Source organism: Cavia porcellus, unplaced genomic scaffold (assembly GCF_034190915.1).
Source record: "Cavia porcellus strain 051 isolate PalLab524CR breed Dunkin Hartley unplaced genomic scaffold, mCavPor4.1 scaffold_5, whole genome shotgun sequence".
NCBI lineage: Eukaryota > Metazoa > Chordata > Mammalia > Rodentia > Caviidae > Cavia > Cavia porcellus.
The window spans coordinates 20,514,013-20,533,236 of record NW_026947488.1 but is presented as its reverse complement, the minus strand read 5'-3'; the positions used below and the strand labels follow the sequence as shown (position 1 = coordinate 20,533,236).

The following is a 19,224-nucleotide window of genomic DNA, read 5'->3' as shown; positions in this document are numbered from 1 at the left end:
GAATATTTCACAAGACTGAAAAATACTTTTCTCTCGTTTTCTGCTACTACTCACCACTTACTTTTCTCCTACCTTCCTAAGTGTCTTAGAGAAGCCCTAATCAAACTTTACTGTTGTCTGCTTAGCTCCAAGGTGAGTCATAGATAGACCAAAGGACTCATCATTGCACTTTAAAGATAGTGTAAGTTACTTTTTCTCTACATTATTATTATTAATAATAGAGTATATCTAATTGAAGTATAAGACAAGCATGAACACTCTGGAAAGGTGGTTTTGAATCTTCATTTTCTCATCTGTTGAGGAGGTGGAATCTTACTCTCATACAGATATGAGACCTGATCCAAGAAGTCATCCCTGAATAGCTATCATTGGATGTTATTTCTCTGAATATCTCATGATTGTGGGATAAATTTGTATTTTTAAGGATTTAAAAAAATTTTTTTAAGTGATTTTATAATTTTTTTATTGTGGTATGTTTTATCCAGAGAGGTTCTAAGAATAGTTTTTGTTTGTAGTTTGGTCTTCAGCATATCTCAGACTAAACTTATTCTTTAATGTGTTTCTAGTCCTATCTTTGAGTTCTTGCCTATGGTTGGTTTTACATTTTCTTCCACTTTCTTATATAGCCTCATCAAATTTTCAAAATTCTTCAGTAGTCATCTGTTCTCCAGCCTTCAAACTTGGCCAATATGGTAACCTGCCATTGTATTTAAAACCAGTTTCATGGCTTTGCTCTGTTGTATCTATGGTAAATGGAAAAGAAGCATGGTAAGTATAGAGGCAAGATTAGTATTTCTCAAACAGGCAGTCCACATATGAACTTTTCTTGAGCGCTGGTTCTAGTTAGGAAGGTGCAGCTGTAAGCCTTTATGAAAGTTGAACTAGTCTTAAGCCTTTTGGAACCATAACATAATGTTAGGAAATCTCAAATGACAAGTAAGCTCAGGTGACCCCACTTTAGCTTTAGTCTCAACCACTAGCCAACTCCTTTTTCTGATTTTTGTGGCATAGCCTTACTTTGACCTCAAGTTAGTGCCTTTGCCATCTTTTTCAGGTAGATTCCTAGGAAAGTTTAGCACTTTAGGGGCTTGCTGTTTGCCAGTGCTTCCTGCAGTAGGATTGTAGATGAAGAATTGGCCTGAGTACACTGTGTTTCTGGAGGCGGGGTCAGGAATAACATCTAATAAATAGGTGATTAACAGTGTGTTCAGCGGCCTTGTCCATAGACCCAAATTTGTAACAGTGGAAATGCCTTGTTCCACAAGCTGTGCTTAAGCCTGAAGTATCTGTGCCCAGTTCTAGCATAAAAATTTATACCTGCTTTTTCATATCTAAATAGCTGGCATTGAGAAAGCAAATAAGTTTGAGTATCACATAGTTTCTCAGATGTGAGAAACCCAACATATAAACAAAGAGCAAAATTAAGGATAGATACTAGAAAATAGGGAGATCTTTTTAAAAAGGAAAATGGTGGGGGAACAAAGAGATAGAGAGGAAAAAGGGGAAGAGGAAGGCATGGACATGAAAAAAGAATTAAGGTGTGTTATGCACATGTATCCAACTCCCCATGAGGAATATAATCATGATGTACTGTAAACACGTACTAATAAAAAGTTAAATTTGAAAAAACAACAAAATAAATTCAATGTAAAAAAAATTAGTAAACAGGAGTAGGGCCAGGGATTTAGCTCAGCGGCATAAGCTTCTGCCTGGCAAGTATAAGGTTGTGAGTTCGATCTCTGGTACCAAAAATAAAACAGGAGTAGAGGAGAATCAGTTCCTTTGGAAAGTTGGATTGGTAGTGTCACCTCATTCTGGTCTTTATGATTAAATATGACCTTCAAAGAAGATTGGTACTCTACCAAGAACCTTAAGTTTTCTATTTAGATTTTCCTCTAGTTAGTAGGCGGAAGTATCAATGAACTCTGGTTTTCCTGGGGTAATGTGGGAAACGGTCTTGTTGTCTTTTCATTTATTGATTTACTTTTTTTCTTAACTGTTTGGTAGGCAATGAAAACCAGAGAGAGGGATGTGTATGTACTTACAGGTGCCTGTGCGATGATTGCACAGCTACTAGAAAGCCATGAAATTAACTAACTTTCTAAGGATTGCTTTCTTTGAGAAAAGAACAAGAGCTTGGGGAAAGACAGAATGTAAAGGAACGTGGAGTCTGGGGCATTTCAGAAGTTGGATCCCTGAATCAACCAGTTAACAGTTTCTTAGGAAGCAACCACAAAGATTTAATTCTTTCAGGCATCTAAGATCTCTTTACTAGAAAGTACTAAGATCTCTTTACTGATAAAGTTATGACCCTAATCTCCCTCCTACCAGTCTACTTTAAGTGTTGGGTGTCAGTTTTAGCAGAATTGAAAATGGTATCTGTGTAGTGGGTTCAGTATACCTGATACCAACTGGAAACAGAATTACTGAGTTTCAATCCTAACTTCTCTTTCCTCTGACACTAATTTTAAGTAAGTCTCTTGACTGCTGTCTTCTGTGTTTGTAAATTAAGGGAATAATAAAACCTACCTCACAGGAATGTTGTGAGAACTGTATGAAATAATGTATGTAAAAATACCAAGGACCAAGTGCTTGCATCTAGAGTATGGAGTGGGTTGATTCCTCTCTGTAGGCTTGAAGGGAGGGGTATATTTATTCATTGATATGAATACAGTTGTTTCCAGATTTGTTTTTGAGGTAAAAACTTAAGGTAACTATTGGTTCCTTGTTGTTATTGTTTTTAATAAACTGTAGTGCTTTTGTAATAGAATGGTAAGTGCTGGTCATAACAGAACTTTGTGCCTATTGTTGTATTTGTTTTAACTCCTGAAGAATCAGAGGACTATTCTCAGCAACCTTACTACTCACCATTTATTCTCAAGAGAGAGAAATTAGTAAAAACAAATAAATAACAGTGTTAACACTTTTTTTTTGCCATTGCATTTTGATAGAAACATGTTATGAGAACACATTGAACACAGTGATGTCATTTAAAGGCAAGAGAAAGTAAAGTGGAAACTTAGTCACCATTTGTCTCCAACATTTTTATACTCTTCAGTTAAAATTTGCTCATGTAGTAATTTGTTATTTGAATGTGAGCACATATAAATGCCTAATAAGAGCAATATAGAGGTAGGACTTAACCAAAAAGGGGGGGGCACTATTTTTTTCCCCTATCTATTCCAGTTCCCAAATTGTTCTTAAACTTATGGTATTATTTCTACTAATCATCCTGGTCCTCTTGCCTAGATTTCTTAGTTTCTGTTTATTTATTACCCAGATGTCTGTCTGAAGTTTAGGGTATTTCTGTGTATACATATGTATGACAGTAGATACACCTGATTCAGGTTCTCTGGCTTAACCTAATCCCACCATTTGTTTCTCCTCTTTTGGTTTTCTTTGTGGATACGTATCCCTTTAGAACAGACTTCATGGGATGAACATAACCTAATGAATTCACTGCCAGTAATATCTTATTTTCTCCATGCTGAAGGGACTACAATGACATGGGGAATGCAAGTACCTGGTGGGAATGGCAAGAGCTAATCCTATCTAACAGAATAAACGAAAGAACTCCAGGCATACATAGCTATTTGATCTTTGACAAAGGAGCCACAAACATACACCAAGGGAAAATTGACCTCTAAGAAACAGTGCAGGAAAACTTGTATATCTACTTTGCAGAAGATTTGAGTGTAGACCCACCTATCTTACTACGTACTAAACTAAAATCAAAATGGATTAGTAATCTGTTTCTTATTTTTCTTGTTGCTGAGACAAAATACTTTTAACATTCACAAGTTAAAGGGCAAAAGGTTTATTTTCTCTCAAAGTTTGTAGAGGTTTTAGTTCATAGTCAGCTGGCTCCAGGGCAGGGTGGCATGGCTGAGGGGCATCACAAAAGAGAAACAGTCCTTTACCTGACAGGCAGGAAGCCTCCCTTTTCCTTTTATCCTGTCCAGGCTACAAGCCTCTGAGTGGTACTACCCACACACAGAACTATGATAAATCAATTAGTGGACTAATCCAGTACTGCATATCCTTACCCACACTCACATGTTAGATATAGCCACCTCCGAAAAGCCCCACCTACGACTGCATGAGGCTTTGGAGTGGCATCTGGATACAAGCTGTAATAATGTTAAAATAGAAACAGTCTGTTGGAAGATAAAATAGATACAACTCATGAAGACATAGTTGTGGACAAGGACTTTCTGAACAGTATCTCAGTGGCACAAGAAATAATGCCAAGAATCAACAAATAGAAATAAAAAGTTGGGGACAAAGTAAAAAGCTTCTGTACAGCAAAGGAAACAATAAGACAATCTGTAGAATGGAGAAAATGTTTATTTATTCCATAGAGAGAGGACTAATATCAAGAATATATAAAGAACCATCCCCCAAATGAAAAGCCCCTTACTCCAAAACAAATGAGCAGCTGAAGTGAATAGACTGTAATCAGAAGTTGCTCAGCATTGCTGGCCACTGGAAAAATGCAAATTGAAAACTACACCGAGATACCATCTTAACTGCAGAACAAATTGCTATCACTCAAATTTATTAATAACATGCTAGCAAGGAAATAGAGAAAAAGAAACTACTGCATTGTTGTTGGGAATGTAAACTAATACAACCACTATGGAAATTAGTGAGTCCTTAAAACACTAAAAATAGACATTTCATGCCCAGCCATCCCCCTTCTAGCTACCTTTCAGAAGAATTAAAATCATATTGCAGGATGCATTCATATCCAGCAGTACAACTTATAATAGCTAGTTCTTGGAAACAGCAATATACAGTATGAATGGATAAAGAAGATATATTTATACACAATGGAGCACAACACTCCCATAAAGATAAATTTTGGTCAGGTGTGGTGGCACATGCCTGTACTCCCAGTACTTGGGAAACCAGTACAGGAGGATCACTGGGTTCAAAGATAGCCTGGGCTAGAAAGTGAGATCAAGGCCAGTCTGAACTGCATAGCAAAACCCTGTTTCAAAAAGACTAATAAAACAAAAACAAAAAAACCCAAAGATAAACGTGTGAGTTTCCTAGGTAAGTGGATAGAACTTCAGAACATTTAAGTGAAGTAAGTCAGACACACAAGCTGAAATAGCACATGATTTATCTGTCATAATTTTTATGCATATTTGCCATACTCCAGATTATAGAATTTGATATCATTTCCCTCTCATTATCATTTTGGTTATATTGACTTTCTTGGTTGGTGTTTTGTTTTGTTGTTTTGCTATTTCAGGAAGCACCAAACCAGTCGTCTTTATATGTAATACTGTTTCCCTAAGAGAAATTTCCACAAGCTATATCCTACATAAATACTATGATCATCTTAATGACTTGCCATAAAGTGTCATCTTTTGCTTTCTAAGGGAGCAGTGCCTTTTTACAGTACTACTGGTATGAGCAGATACCTTTTAAAAGCAGGCTTTAAAACATTTAGCACAAAACTTACCTTATTTTCTGATATGTCATAGGAAAAGGAGCATGCAAAATGTATAAACCCCCTCTAGAACCAGCTATTTCTAATTAAAACTAAAAGAAAACATTCATTATTTTGGGCTGCCCCAAAAGTCCTGGTTTTATTATATATGGGATATGTCTTTTAAGTGTAGCACAGTCATCAAATGCATTTTTGGTGAGTTGGCTTTACCCCCTAATATCAAATATAGACATTCAAGTTAGAGCTTTCATAGTTGGTGTTTGTTTTTGTACTGGTAGAATGTTGTACAACCCTGATCTTGCTGAATTTTCTTAGTCATTTTGTGTGTTGGAGAGGGGTACTGGGATTTGAAAACAGAACCTCATGCATTTTAATAGTGTCGCACCACTGAGATACATCTGCAGCTCTTTATTTCACTTTGAGGCAGGATCTTGGTCTGTGTTGCCCAAATCGACCTTCAGTTTGTGATCCTCTTGCCCCAAGCTCCGGATTGCAGGCTCACTCACTGACCTTTGTCACTTTTAAAAGATGTTCCGTTGTGCATAGAATGATGACATTTCTCGGTTTGGTTCCTTTGCAGAAATAAACATAAAAGCTGGGTGTGGTGGCACATGCCTATAATCCCAGCACTTGGGAGGCTTAGGCAGAAGGATCTCTGTGAGTTTGCGCCCAGCCTTAGCTACAAAATGAACTGCATAGTGAGACCTTGTCTAAAAACAAACAAACATACAAACAGACAAACAACTGATGTATCCATTAGCCTCTCTACTTGAACCTTTTGTCAAGACTTTATTTAAAGCATTGTAAGTTTCTGTGCTTCATGCTATCTTAGGGTGTCTCATGATCTTGTAAAATGAACCCTGTGGTCTTTACTTTAGGCTCCCTTGTCTTATTTTTCAGTGAACATAAAGATTCTGAAAAGAAACACAAGGAGAAGGAGAAAACTAAACACAAAGATGGAAGCTCAGAAAAGCATAAAGACAAACATAAAGACAGAGACAAGGAAAAACGAAAGGAGGAAAAGGTATGGAACTTTCCAGTGAGTGAAATAAAGGATGTGTGATATATTTTATTCTTACTTTTGGGAAGAGCAGGTAATGGAAGTATGTTTAAACTATGAAAAGCAGGTCAGGCGTGGTGCTTCATGCCTGTCATTGCAACTACTTGGGAGGCTGAGGCAGAAAGATCACAAGTTTGAGGCCAGCCTGGACAATTTAGTGGGGGCCCCCAACAACAAAAGACCTCCATGAAGACCAAATTATTTACCACCATGTTTCTCACAGTATAAATCTTATCAGTAATATTAATTTACATGCCAGTGGACAAATTGAGAATCTAGGATTTCTAGAAATGTCAGTTTTCATTATTAGGGAAAATAAATTCTGTTTTGGAGATAAGGCTGAAAGTTTTCTGGTCTTCTTTTGATCAAAAAATTGAAAGTTTAGGTAGGTCTTGAACTAACTGTGTAGTCCAGGCTAGTCTACAGGCTAGCCTTCTGATGGTTTTGAGGAAGTCATCCTACCTCAGCCTTCTGAGTGCTGGGATTATAGATGTGTGCCATAAAAGTTCGTCCTGAGTGAAAATTGGAATTTATAAAAAAAATAATGTTGATAGTTGGTAAATGCAGGCACTAAAATAGAGAATGCAATAAATGGGTTCCTGTCCGCCCCCATTCTTCCCTGAGGCAGCCATTCATAGTAATTATGTTTTATTTCTTTCCAGAGATATATATATATATGTGTGTGTGTTTGTGTGTGTGTATAGATTCTTTTCTGTGGGTGTATATGAAGATTTTTGAAACGCTAGAGTTTCTGACAGATCTAAAAAGTAGAAAGTTGAGACTTTTTTTTTTTTTCCTATCGGTACCAGGGATTGAACTCATGATCGCCCGCTTGCAAGGCAGGTGCTTATGCCAGTGAGCTAAATCCCCAGCCCGGTTAAAAAGTAGAAAGTTGAAAGAGAGGGGGAAACTGAGCATACCTTGCCTAAATCAGAGAAGGCAGAAATAGACTATTCTGTTATGTTCCTGGTTTTAATTTTTGGTTCCTCTCTGCACTGCCAGTGGCAGATCCTTGAGTAGTGGAATATTTATTTGAGGAAAGGGTCCTGCCATTATTTAAAGAAAACAAGTTACAGTCTTTAAGGGAAATCTTTCTTAATTGGGAATTTCATTCAGAAGAATCATCAAACATGAATCTTGGAAAAATGTCAAAATCTCTTAGTTCACCTGTTCATTGTTGGTAACAAGAAGATCCAGCCTAGGATCAAGATGCTCCAAGAGTTGCTAAATATTCTTATGTAAGAGATGTTTCTTGGGATGTAATCCTTTCAAGGTACTAATCTGTTGGCATTTTACCTTTCAGATTAGAGCTTCTGGGGATGCAAAAATAAAGAAGGAGAAGGAAAATGGTTTCTCTAGGTAAAATTCTTCTGTTTTGTTTGCTTCCCCCGTGCCAGTGGGACTGCCATTTATGTCATAGTATTATCTCAGTTTACCAAAAACATATCAGCCTAGCCACTTTGATGTTTTCAGGAAGTCAGCAATGAGAGGGCTTGATTGAAGCCAACATGAATATTTTTAGAATGTTGGTTAGTGGGACTCACCAGCATATTTTCCAGAAGGTCATTTTGAGTAAAGGAAGTTGACCAGATAAAATTTTTAAAAATTAAAATATACGTAACACAAACATTACCATGTAAAATGTACAGTTTATTGATTTTTAGTATACTGTATTGCCAGGGCAACCTCCCTGTTTGAATCAAGAATATTTTTACCACTCTACAAAGGAACTCTTCAGTAGTAATTAAGTAGTGTCCTGAAAAATTATCTCCTGAATTCCTCCTTAAATAATATTGTGAGGATCACATACATACAACTTTACATGACCTACTTTTATGGATGGATATAGACTTAAGTAGAAGTATGTTGTCTGGAGAAGAAGATGTTCATAATCTAGAGGTGACTTTTCTATACTAGTTTTGCATTCATTCTGTTTTCATCACCAGCTTCAGCTTTCTAAGAATACGAGTCGCCCAAATCTCTGCTAGTATCAGAAAACTGGACATTTATGATACTGTTTTATCACTGTATTTACTGAAGTACAGCAGATTTATTGGGAACAGGAATTCACAGTGAGGGGGCTGGGGGTTTAGCTCAGTGGTATAAGTACCTGCTTGGCAAACGTGAGGTCGTGAGTTAGATCCCCGGTACTCCCCCCACCCCCCAATCACACTGAATAGGATAAAGAATTTTGAGTTTTATTTCCTCAAGACTTTGGACTTTCTGTTTGGCTTGATGAAATTTTGAGAATTGCACCATATAATATAGATGAAATAGGTGTCCTCTTTCGGTATGTTTTGTAACTGTTCTAGGAATGCAGAATAATAAAAACGGGGAAAGCTTTGTGGTTTGTACTACTCTGGGAATTCTGATTTGTTAAAGTGACTGAGATTCATAGTTAATAACCTCCAGTGACTGCCGAAACTTACTAAACTAATACACGAATAGATTCTTTTTATATTTAGTTTGTAGTCATCATCATTTTCAGATTTTCTTGTTTAAAAGTAAAAACATGGGGCTGGAGATTTAGCTCAGCGGCATAAGTGCCTGCCTTGCCAGCAGGCAGTCGTGAGTTCGATCCCGGTACCAATAAAAAGGAAAACGGAAAAAGACAAAAAAAAATTATAAAAGTAAAAACACACTCTTGTAGGCTTTGATCTCTATATTTACTTTACTAGACTTTTTGCTTACTTGCATGCGGTGTGTCTTTCTGGATAACGGAGATGCTTCACTGGAGTGTAGTTTTCTGATAAATTGTTATATAGTGTTTCTTCCTTCAGGCCTTTGTAACCCTTACCATATGTTTTGAATTCAGCCATAACAGTCCCATTGTGTCTAGCGTTTACTTAAATAATTGAGGAAATGACAAGGTTGCTTTCTTCGTGGATTTTCAGGGCTTTGTTGGTGATTCGGTGTTTTGGGATAGTCAGCTGTAGGTGTTAGCATTTGGGAACTAGTATACCATAAGGACAGCTAATCTTTTTAAGTACTTGTATGCTATCTCAAGCAAAGGGATCCAGTATGCTTCTTGGGGAGAAAAGGTAGATGCACTGTTTACTATTGAAACTCTAAATACACATACTTTGCAGCAGAGTCTAACTATTTGGCCCTTAGACCCGCTCCTTCATAGGTGGCGTCTTCATGTAAGGTGCCTGTTTCCTGTACTAAATTGGAGAAATGAGGTTCTGAACAGATGCACTAGGCCAAGAACATTCTGACACTGAGAATTGATCTAGGGTGTTTGTTGTTCTTGCTTTGCTTTGTTTTGTTTTGTATTTCTGTTCCTTGTCTTTTTTCGGTTCAAAATGTTTGTCCCACAGGGCCATCTTTTTTTATTAACTGTACACGCTGCTTATCTTGTAATTTTGTCAACTTGGTTATTTTTCCATATATCCTAATTATCTGCATTATTGCCAGATTTGTGAAACTTGAGTTACCAAACTTGGGAAGTCAAGTTTGTGTTTTGTTTTGTTTTTCCCTTTAAAAACTATATTTTAGCTTTAGAATGTTAGACCAATTAGTTAACATCATCCGTTGCACCACATCTCTCATGTAAGTCACGGAAACAATTAGGTTTATTCCTGTGATGGTTTGGATCCTACTGGCAAAGGTAGCTAAGATATAGTGGGAAAGAATACTGACAGGAGAAGACTCCTCCCAGGCCCATTCATCTATAAAATGAGGACAGTAGCATTACGTACTTCACAGGGTTATGGTTAAGAATTATGTAAGAAAAAATGCTTGTCGGAAATCTTTATAGTGCATAATACGTACATTGTTATCCTTATTAGCTTCTTTCATTGAAATGAGGCATACTCATTTTATATTGATTAATATAATACAGATGTTCTAGCATTTTGTAACCAGCTCTTATTTTTTCTTATTAGCCCACCACGAATTAAAGATGAACCTGAAGATGATGGCTATTTTGTTCCTCCTCCTAAAGAGGATCTAAAGCCATTAAAGAGACCTCGAGATGAGGATGAGTGAGTGTTTCTTTCTACCTTGACTTTTGAAAACCAAAAAGGAGTGTTTAGAGAATGTGATGAAAAAAAGTGAATTAATTTTATTTTATTTATTTGTTATTTGAGATTAAGGGCTAGTCTGCTGATTCTGATAATTCTTTGAATTGTCAGAAGTTGAATTTCTAAGCAAATAATTAGTATATCTGAGGTTCATGTGGAATTTAAGTTTTTCTTAAAATTTTTCCTTTTAACAAGACAGTGCCTATTGTAGAGATTTCCAGTAATACAGAATTCATGGATAATATTTAACTTTATCATGACTTCTAGCACAGATACATTTCTTCTAGGGATCTCTGCCTTTCATTGTATTTGAAGTGTCAGTCTATAGAGTTAATAAAACTGCTCTCAAAATAGTTATTTAAGGCTTACAGGTACCTCTTTTCCGTGTGATCGGTGAGATTAGATTCTTTTTACTCATTTCAGTTTTCTATAACTTACAGTGTCATAGGAATCCACCAAGTATTATTAATAAAATAGGTAGCAATGGAAAAAAATACTTAGTAATGGTTGTATTCATTCAGTACAGAGGGTTTTTTGTTCCTCTTCCCAGCAAGTTATTACTGTGTTGTAGCCATTGTGCTTTGCGTTTGGTTTTCATACTTCCATCTTGTAGATCTGTAGAAGAATGTATACATTGATTTTTCTATATATTTTACCGCACCAGCTCATTTCCAGGCCAGTGTGTAGTATCAGTTCTTTTGTTCAGAGTTTTAATTACTGGTGGTTGGTTTGGCTGACTTTACTTTTTCATTCCTCTTATTCCTGACCATAGAATGCCTAGCCAAGAGGAGCAGTCTCACCTGTCACAGAGGCTTACGGGAGTTTGGAGGTCTAATCCTGTGGGTGAGAACTCCTGAGCCATAAACGAATTAATTGCATGTTTATGTTCACCTTTCTAGTGCTGATTACAAACCTAAGAAAATTAAAACAGAAGATATCAAGAAGGAGAAGAAACGAAAACTAGAGGAGGAAGAGGTTAGTTGTTTAGGGGCTTGAGTTTGAATATGTGAGTTTCCCATAAAGCAACTGTGTTTTTCCCTTTGCTTTTCTTTAATTCTGTGAGTTGAACCCTGGACCCTGCACATGCAGTCCTAAATTTTTGTTTTGAGATAGGATCTCATTGAGTTTCTCAAAGCAGGCCTCAAACTTGTGATCCTTGCAGTCATCCTATCTCAACCTCCTGAATAACTGCGATTATAGGTGTCCAACAGTATCCTTGACCATAAAATGTTTGAAAGCAGATGAGCTTTAGGAATTTATTGCTTATGGTAATAACATTAGGAAAAAAATTTTGACACACAAGTGGTTACTGTGGCATTTTTCATGTTATAATCTGAGTAGCAAAAAGTATACTATGTTAACCTGCAGTGATTCTACTCTGCTTTCCTTGGCATCCATCTGTAATTATGCTGCCTTCTGATGTTTTTAGTGAAATTATGCTATCTTCAAATAAACAAAATGTTCATATGAAAAAACATTTTCACTTTTAACCCTGAAGAGTTTTCCCTAAGAAGTTTTGTAGTGTTTTCTTATATCTAACAAATAGCATGCTCTTTACTTATTTTCAGTCAACATCCTTAAAGTTTTTTAATGGGTACCGCTTGGAATAGGATGAAATACAAACCCTGAATCACAATTCCTTTCAGTCTGGTCCCTACACCTTTTGCCTCATGTTGACTTGTTCTTGATCTCATCTTGTTTCAGCCATACTGGCTTTCTTTGTTTGTGTATTTGTTTTCATACCAAATTCTTCTGTTTCACAGCTTTATGTAGCTTTTCCTTCTGTCAGGAGCATACATGTTTCTCTTCCCTTCTCCTGGCTTCTAACTTTGCTTAAAATCTCAAGTTCCAATACTTAGATTTTTTTTTATTCAGTACCGGTAGGTTGAAGGTAAAATAGTATGTTTCTTCCTTTTCACATTTTTTATTTCTTGTACTAACAAGTTGTTAGAAGCCAGGTGTGGTAGCCCACTCCTTCAATCCCAGCACTTGGGAGACAAAGGCAGGAGGATTGTTGCAAGTTTGAGACCATCCTGGGCTACAAAGTGAGCCCAAGGCCAGCCTGAACTGCATTAGTGAGGCCCTGTCTTAAAAAGACAAAAAATTTTAAAAAAGCAAGTAATTAAAAAATATATGTCAGAAATTTATAGGTATCTTAGGCTTACACTCTCCTAAGAAATGGGAAGGACTGCATATCATCTTAATTCTTTTTTGAGATTAATCACTGTTGTGGGCAAATGACTTAAGTACTAAGTAGATGGGTTGGTGTACCAGCAGTAAAAGTGATAGTAAAGGCAGTGAGGCTTAAGATTGTAACTTTACCACAGTAGTAAGTATAATACTAATATTCACAAATGTAACCGTTCCTTACTATTTGCCAGATTAAATTCTAAATGCTTTGTATAGGTATCATATCATTTAATCCTTACAACAATCAAAAGAAGTGAATATCCCCACATTGTCCCCATTGGGCAAACGCAGAAATTCAGGTATAAAGGGGTTGAATCGATGAACTGAGTTTACATGGCTACGAAATGGTAAAGCCAAGATATGATCCCATGTAGTCTGGTTCCAAACACAGCACATTAACTGTCATGTTATGCTTTCTTCCAAGGGACTGGGCTTATTTTTAACTCCATAATGTGAAAGAAGAAAGCTCTGTAATGAAATCATATTCAAATATTAATAATTTAGAGGACCCATAAGTTATCAGGTCCTGAAATTTAGAAAATTGCAGGTTTTTGTTTTTGTTTTTGTTTTTGCTAATTAGTCTGTTTTTAGCAGAACATAGCCAGTCACTTCATTTTCATGTAGTCAGTATAGAATAGTCAAAGAAATACAAAATTTTAAGCTCTTTATGCATTCTGTTGCCTTTATGTTTAATAATATTTATGTAAAATAATTTTTTCTCAGTGTTTGTTAAACTATGTGGAAAAAATGAATGTTTAACTTCATATTTTATTCTGTTTGCAACTCTCCCCAAAGGAAAATAAATGTAGGCTGAAGGACTGTGAATACACAGTCTTACTGTGTGTGGCAGGGACTCCAGATGGTAGAATCTATCATTAAACTTCACTCGCAGGCTATGATGACTTTGAAATTTTTTTTTAGTGTTGTTAATTTCTGGGAATTGTTCTGAAGATTCTGAGTGAGTGGTTATCACAATTTAAGACTTGAAATATGCAATGCCAGTAGTTTCCTACTAGGTACATCTGGATGCCTGTTTAGAGGTTGTTCAAAGAATAGCTGATCTTGAAAACATCTACCTTTCCTGTGGAGTATTTCAGCCTAAATAGTAAATATTAATTTTTATTATTTATTTATTTATTATTAAAGTGCTCTTCTAGTAATGTCTCCTAAACATGCTTAACACATTTATATTCTCTATGTCTGTCTTAAAATAAATGGGATATTATAGCTTCCCCCTTCTGTGTTAAAAATTATTTGCTTATAGACCAGGGATTCCTCCCAGTCTTAATTGCTACTCCATCATGTAGTCCTTGGATGCTTATTTCAGTCATCCCATGAATCACATTTAGTTATTTTTCTCATCACATCTCATGATCTGTAATAGCTATAGGACTTTGATCAATGACAAACCTGTATTTGAGTTTCCTTGGTTATAATCCAAAGACATCAAAGAAAACTATGTAGAAAGCTCTTACTATTAATGGACCATTTTGGTTAAGAAGCACTTTCCATTGCTATGTAAACCTTCTAAAGTAAGATTTAAATTATGTTGATTTGGTAAAACAAAGTAAAATATTCTCCAAAAGAGTTTGCATTCTATTGAGTGGCACTTCCACTTGTTGAATATCATAGTTTTGTCTGGGCACATGTCTTGAGATTTATCTTCTGGTATCAGTGAATTATATAGGCTTGATGCTGTTTTTAATGTACCAACATGATCAATTCATACATGTTCGCAGGTCAGGAAAGATCCACTAAGAAACAGCACCGTAGAAATCAGTATTCATTTTGAACCTCCCATATACCTGCCTGGTTTCATATCTTTGTGTATAAGAAGCAGCAGAGATGGAATTCTCTTCTGAATCAGTTGGGAATTTCCTTTCAGATTCAAGATTAGACAATGATATTTGAAAAGGTTAAAGTTGAATAAATTTAAAAATGAGAAAAATGCATTTAGGATTATTTTCTGTTAACAGTGTTTTCTCAAACTCTCCCAGGGGTTTAAAACAAAATTGTTTTCTAGGTTCTCCCCTCGAAGAATGGTTTGGTTTGGTTTGGTTTGGTTTGGTTTTTGAAGCAGGTTCTCACTATGTAGATCAGACTGGCCATGAACTCACTATGTAGCTGAGGCTGGCCTCAGACTCCTGGTAATCCCTCTGCCTCAGCCTCCCTAGTGCTTGGGATTATAGGTATATGCCTATATAGGCTGAGCCTGAAGAATGTTTTTAACCACTCTGCATAATCAAGAGAATTTTAGAAAATACTGCTCCATTGTTTAGTACTGGTAGATTTTTATTTATCTATCAAATGAAGGCTTGGACATCCGATCCTAGTCCTAGTAGTTTTGGAAGTACAACTATTTTCATATACTGGTTTTGCCTGTCCAAAAACAGAATGTCTTCCCATTTTCCGATATCCTTTTTAATCTCCTTTGTCAGAATACTGTAGTTTTCAGTGTAAAAATCTTTTACTTCCTTGGTTATATTCATTCTTAAATATTTCGTTTTTCTTGGTGCTATTTCGAAAGGAGTTATTTCCCTATTTTCTGTCTTCCATTTCTAATATTTTATGATTACAGTTTTCTCGTCCTAATGCCTCCCAAAAACCATTAGGAAGTGTGATGATCACTTCTCTGGAGGTGTGATCCATCCTCATTGATGTGCTTGTTTCATCATGTTTCTTTGTAGGATGGTAAATTGAAAAAACCCAAGAATAAAGATAAAGAAAAAAAACTTCCTGAGCCAGATAATAAGAAAAAGAAACCGAAGAAAGAAGAGGAACAGAAGTGGAAATGGTAACCTCTCAGCAGTGGGTTAAAATGCTAGCACTTTCATTGCACAATCTGATTAAGCAAGAAATCTGGGGGAAAATTAAAGCATCAATAGGGTAACATCTAAAATAAGTTTTGGAGGTCCTAGTGAAATCTTTATCTTTAAATACACTAATTCTCAAAAACTAGAAGATTGTAGAAATAGCTTTTATATAGATGAGAATTTAGCATATGAAGAAAGTACAGATGCTTTCATTTATTCCATTTAAATTATTTTTTAGCTGGCAGATAAAAATTGTAAATTTCTGTGGGGCCATGTTTTGATACAGTATGCCGTCTTGTGTTGTCAGGTTAAACATACATGCCTTTTTGATTTTCAGTGTCCTTCTGACTTTGTGGAATGTATTTCATTATTGGTATTGCAAATGCATTTAAAATGATAGGGAAGGATGACTGAATTTCTAAGTCATGTTGGAAAAACTGCCTATTTGTTAATAATGGAAACTACCACAGTAAAACCTGAATATTTGTAATTGTGGAATTTTAAAGATCTTTTGATGATCTTTTAAAATTTGATACATCAAAATCGAAATTTTCTGTGTGGCAGAGTTTTATGTCACTGTGAAAGTAATGGTCCATTAAAAATGTTTAATAAATACAACTTAACAAAAAAATCAAACATGGAAAGAAAAATAAGAGATGACACATTTTGTTTTAATTCCTCACAATTTGCAGATGATAAGTAGAAGTATCTAACATTGTGAATATGACAGACAGACATTTTTTTCTCTGCAAGTGCTGATTCAAACAGTTTTTATAGAGGGCAGTTTAACGTGTTTAAGGCAGGGCCATGTTTCATATGTCTTGCTGCTAGGCAATTTGAAACACTGGTGGTGTATGTGTGACCATCCCATCAAGCAGCTTTTTATTAATTTTATTAGAGAAAGACCAATAAAATAATTAGATCACAAGCCAGGCATGGTGGCACATGCCTGTAATCCCAGCACTCAGGAGGCTGAGGCAGAAAAATCATTACAAGTTTGAGACCAGCCTGGGCTACAAAGTGAGCTCTACCTGAACTGCATAGTAAGACCCTGTCTCAAAAGGGAGGCGGGGGAAGGAAACCACGATTGTATTAGTTTCTACCACCAGTGGTACAAATCACCTGATGGGATAGTCATGCATGTACCACTGGTGGAACAAGTTAACACTGAAGCAATTGCAGATTTCTTTTGTGAAGTATGTTTAGGTGGAGAACTTTTATTTAAAATTTTTTTGAAATAGACATCTATGTGCCATCCCATCCTCTCTGCACACTTGGTAATGAATCCAGGGTCTTATGTCAGCTAAGAAATGCTCTACCAAGAAAGAACTGCGTGCCCACCCCTTAATGTTATTTTGAGACAGGATCTTGCCAATTTACCCAAAGCTGACCTTGAACTTGTGATTCTCCTGCTTGAGTCTCCTGAGTAGCTGGGATTATAGGCATGTATCCTTATGCACAGCTCAACACATTTTTAATGCTTGTTTTTCATATGGTGTACTATACCACTAATACATGATTTGTATGTATGTTAAGAAAGAAAAGGATGCAAGTATGTCTGAGTTACAAGAAAAAATGAAGTTCCCCTTTACCTCTCTTCTTCAATCCCATTATTCTTTCTAGACTCTGTTTATAGTTTGGTATGTGACTTCCAGAGTCATGTGTGTGCATTTATTTACTCTTAATGACTTTTATCATTTAGAATAGTGATGTTCCCAGCACTTCTTAGGAAGGGAAAAGAACAGGGTGGGGTTTGTGGAAGCAGAGCAGAAGCCACACAGCAATGGTTGGCTAAATGATTGACATGCTGGTGTCACATTTGGGGTTAAAAGGAAGTGTAGAAAAAGGTCACAGGCTAGAGGAATGCTCTCTTTCCAGAAGTCAGAGTTAAAAACCAAAAGGACGGGGCTGGAGGTTTAGCTCAGCGGCATAAGCACCTGCCTTGGAAGTAGGCAGTTATGAGTTCAATCCCCGGTACCGATAAAAAAGGAAAAAGACAAAAAAAAAAAAAAAAAAAAAAAAAAAAAAAAAAAAACAACCAAAAGGATATGTAATGTTACTTTACTTTTTTGTTTTATTTGTTTATAAACTAATCAAGTTTTCAGTGATCTCTCCAAGAGGTTGTTCATAGAATAATGAAAGGTTTTTATGACCTCAAAATTATTTTTAAAAATAAAGTGGTTGTGTAAATTAGGTATTACTGTTGAAAGTCCTGAGAATGGTAAGTTAGTGATTCATTAGTCTGTTGTATCTCTTATTCTGTGGTGGTGCTTGATAAGTGTCTGTTGTCTTTCTTCCTCATTAAGAGCTTCTGCTGTCTCCCTTCTTCTTTTGGAACTTTGATTTTTGTTGGGCCCAAGACTCTTCCTAGTCCAGCCTGTGTGTGTAGAATTAGATACCTTTGAAGGGTTTAGTAACCTAATTTTGCTTTTGTAGTTGAAATTATCAGTGTTGCTCCACGTTAATTCTGAGATACGGCTTTAGGGTTTTTTTTCTGCATTAGTTGTTATTTAATGTATTCATTTTTATTAATTGTGTATTTTTGTTAGTATATGTTCGCAATACATAATGTTTACATTAATTGTGGAGAGTTTTTGTGCATCTTCCTTCCTTTTCCCTTCCATCTCTCCTTGCTACCTCTTAACGCTTGATCCTCTTTCCATTTGACAAATGCTGGTGAGACTGGGGGCGGGAGGAGGAACCCTTCTGTATTGTTGGTAGAAATGTAAACTAGCACAACCACTGTGGAGATAAGTTATGGAGATTTTCTCAAAGAACTAAAAATAGAAATTCCATTTGACCCAACCATACCCTTCTATGTACCTTCCTAAAATAGTCATCGTATTACTGTGACACACCCATACCTATGCCCATTAGCGCAACTGATATTGGCTAAATTTTGGAAACTGCCTATATATCCATTTAAGAGATGAGTGGATTAAGAAAAGGTGGTACTGTACTCGCTTCGGCAGCACATATACTAAAATTGGAACGATACAGAGATTAGCGTGGCCCCTGCGCAAGGATGACACACAAATTCGTGAAGCGTTCCATATTTTAAAAAAAAAAAAGGTGGTATTTCTGTACAGTGTCATACTGCTCTGCCATGAAGAATACATTTGAGGCGTTCATAGATAACTGTACCCAGCGAACACAGGGTTACATGAATAAGTCAGACACACAAGCTTAACTATCATGCGGTTTCTCTTATGTATAAGAAACCCAAAATATAAAGAGTGAAATAAAGGACAGATAATAGCAGTTAGAACTTTTCAAATGGGAAGAGGAATAAGAGAAAAGGATTTAAAGGGAAAAAATGGAAATAGAGCTTTTCAAATGGCTTTAGTTTCTCTTGTTTAAAAATGAGCTGGCTAGTCTTTTTTTGGAGAGGCAATTTCTCATCATGTAGTGCAGGCTGGTCTTGAACTCACTTCTGTAGCCTAGGTTGACCTTGAACTCACAGCAGTCCTCTTGCCTTAAGTCTCCCAACTGCTGGGATTACAGGCATGGGACTACCACAGCTCTGACATGTTTTTAAAAATGGTTGGTTTGGGTTGAGTACTGCTTTTCTACAGCTTTTAATACATAACTTTTCTCAAGTTTTGTTCAACTTTATGCATTCCTTTCGTTATGCAATGCCTAACGGCAGAAAAATGGAAGTTTTTAGAAATACAG

At 36.2% G+C, this 19,224-nt stretch overlaps 1 protein-coding gene and 1 non-coding gene across 2 annotated transcripts in view; both read left to right on the top strand.

Annotated features, from left to right (window-relative positions):
• Top1 (DNA topoisomerase I) overlaps positions 1 to 19,224 on the top strand; it is an 86,096-nt gene that overhangs the window by 37,839 nt on the left and 29,033 nt on the right. Inside the window, exons 4-8 of the mRNA XM_003467756.5 lie at positions 6,362 to 6,485; positions 7,825 to 7,880; positions 10,409 to 10,507; positions 11,446 to 11,521; positions 15,424 to 15,530. Coding sequence (XP_003467804.2) covers positions 6,362 to 6,485; positions 7,825 to 7,880; positions 10,409 to 10,507; positions 11,446 to 11,521; positions 15,424 to 15,530 — 462 coding nt within the window. The remainder of the gene's footprint in view (positions 1 to 6,361; positions 6,486 to 7,824; positions 7,881 to 10,408; positions 10,508 to 11,445; positions 11,522 to 15,423; positions 15,531 to 19,224) is intronic.
• On the top strand, positions 18,506 to 18,609 carry LOC111756187 (U6 spliceosomal RNA). The gene has a single exon (XR_002790663.1). It is a non-coding gene; the product is annotated as a U6 spliceosomal RNA (small nuclear RNA).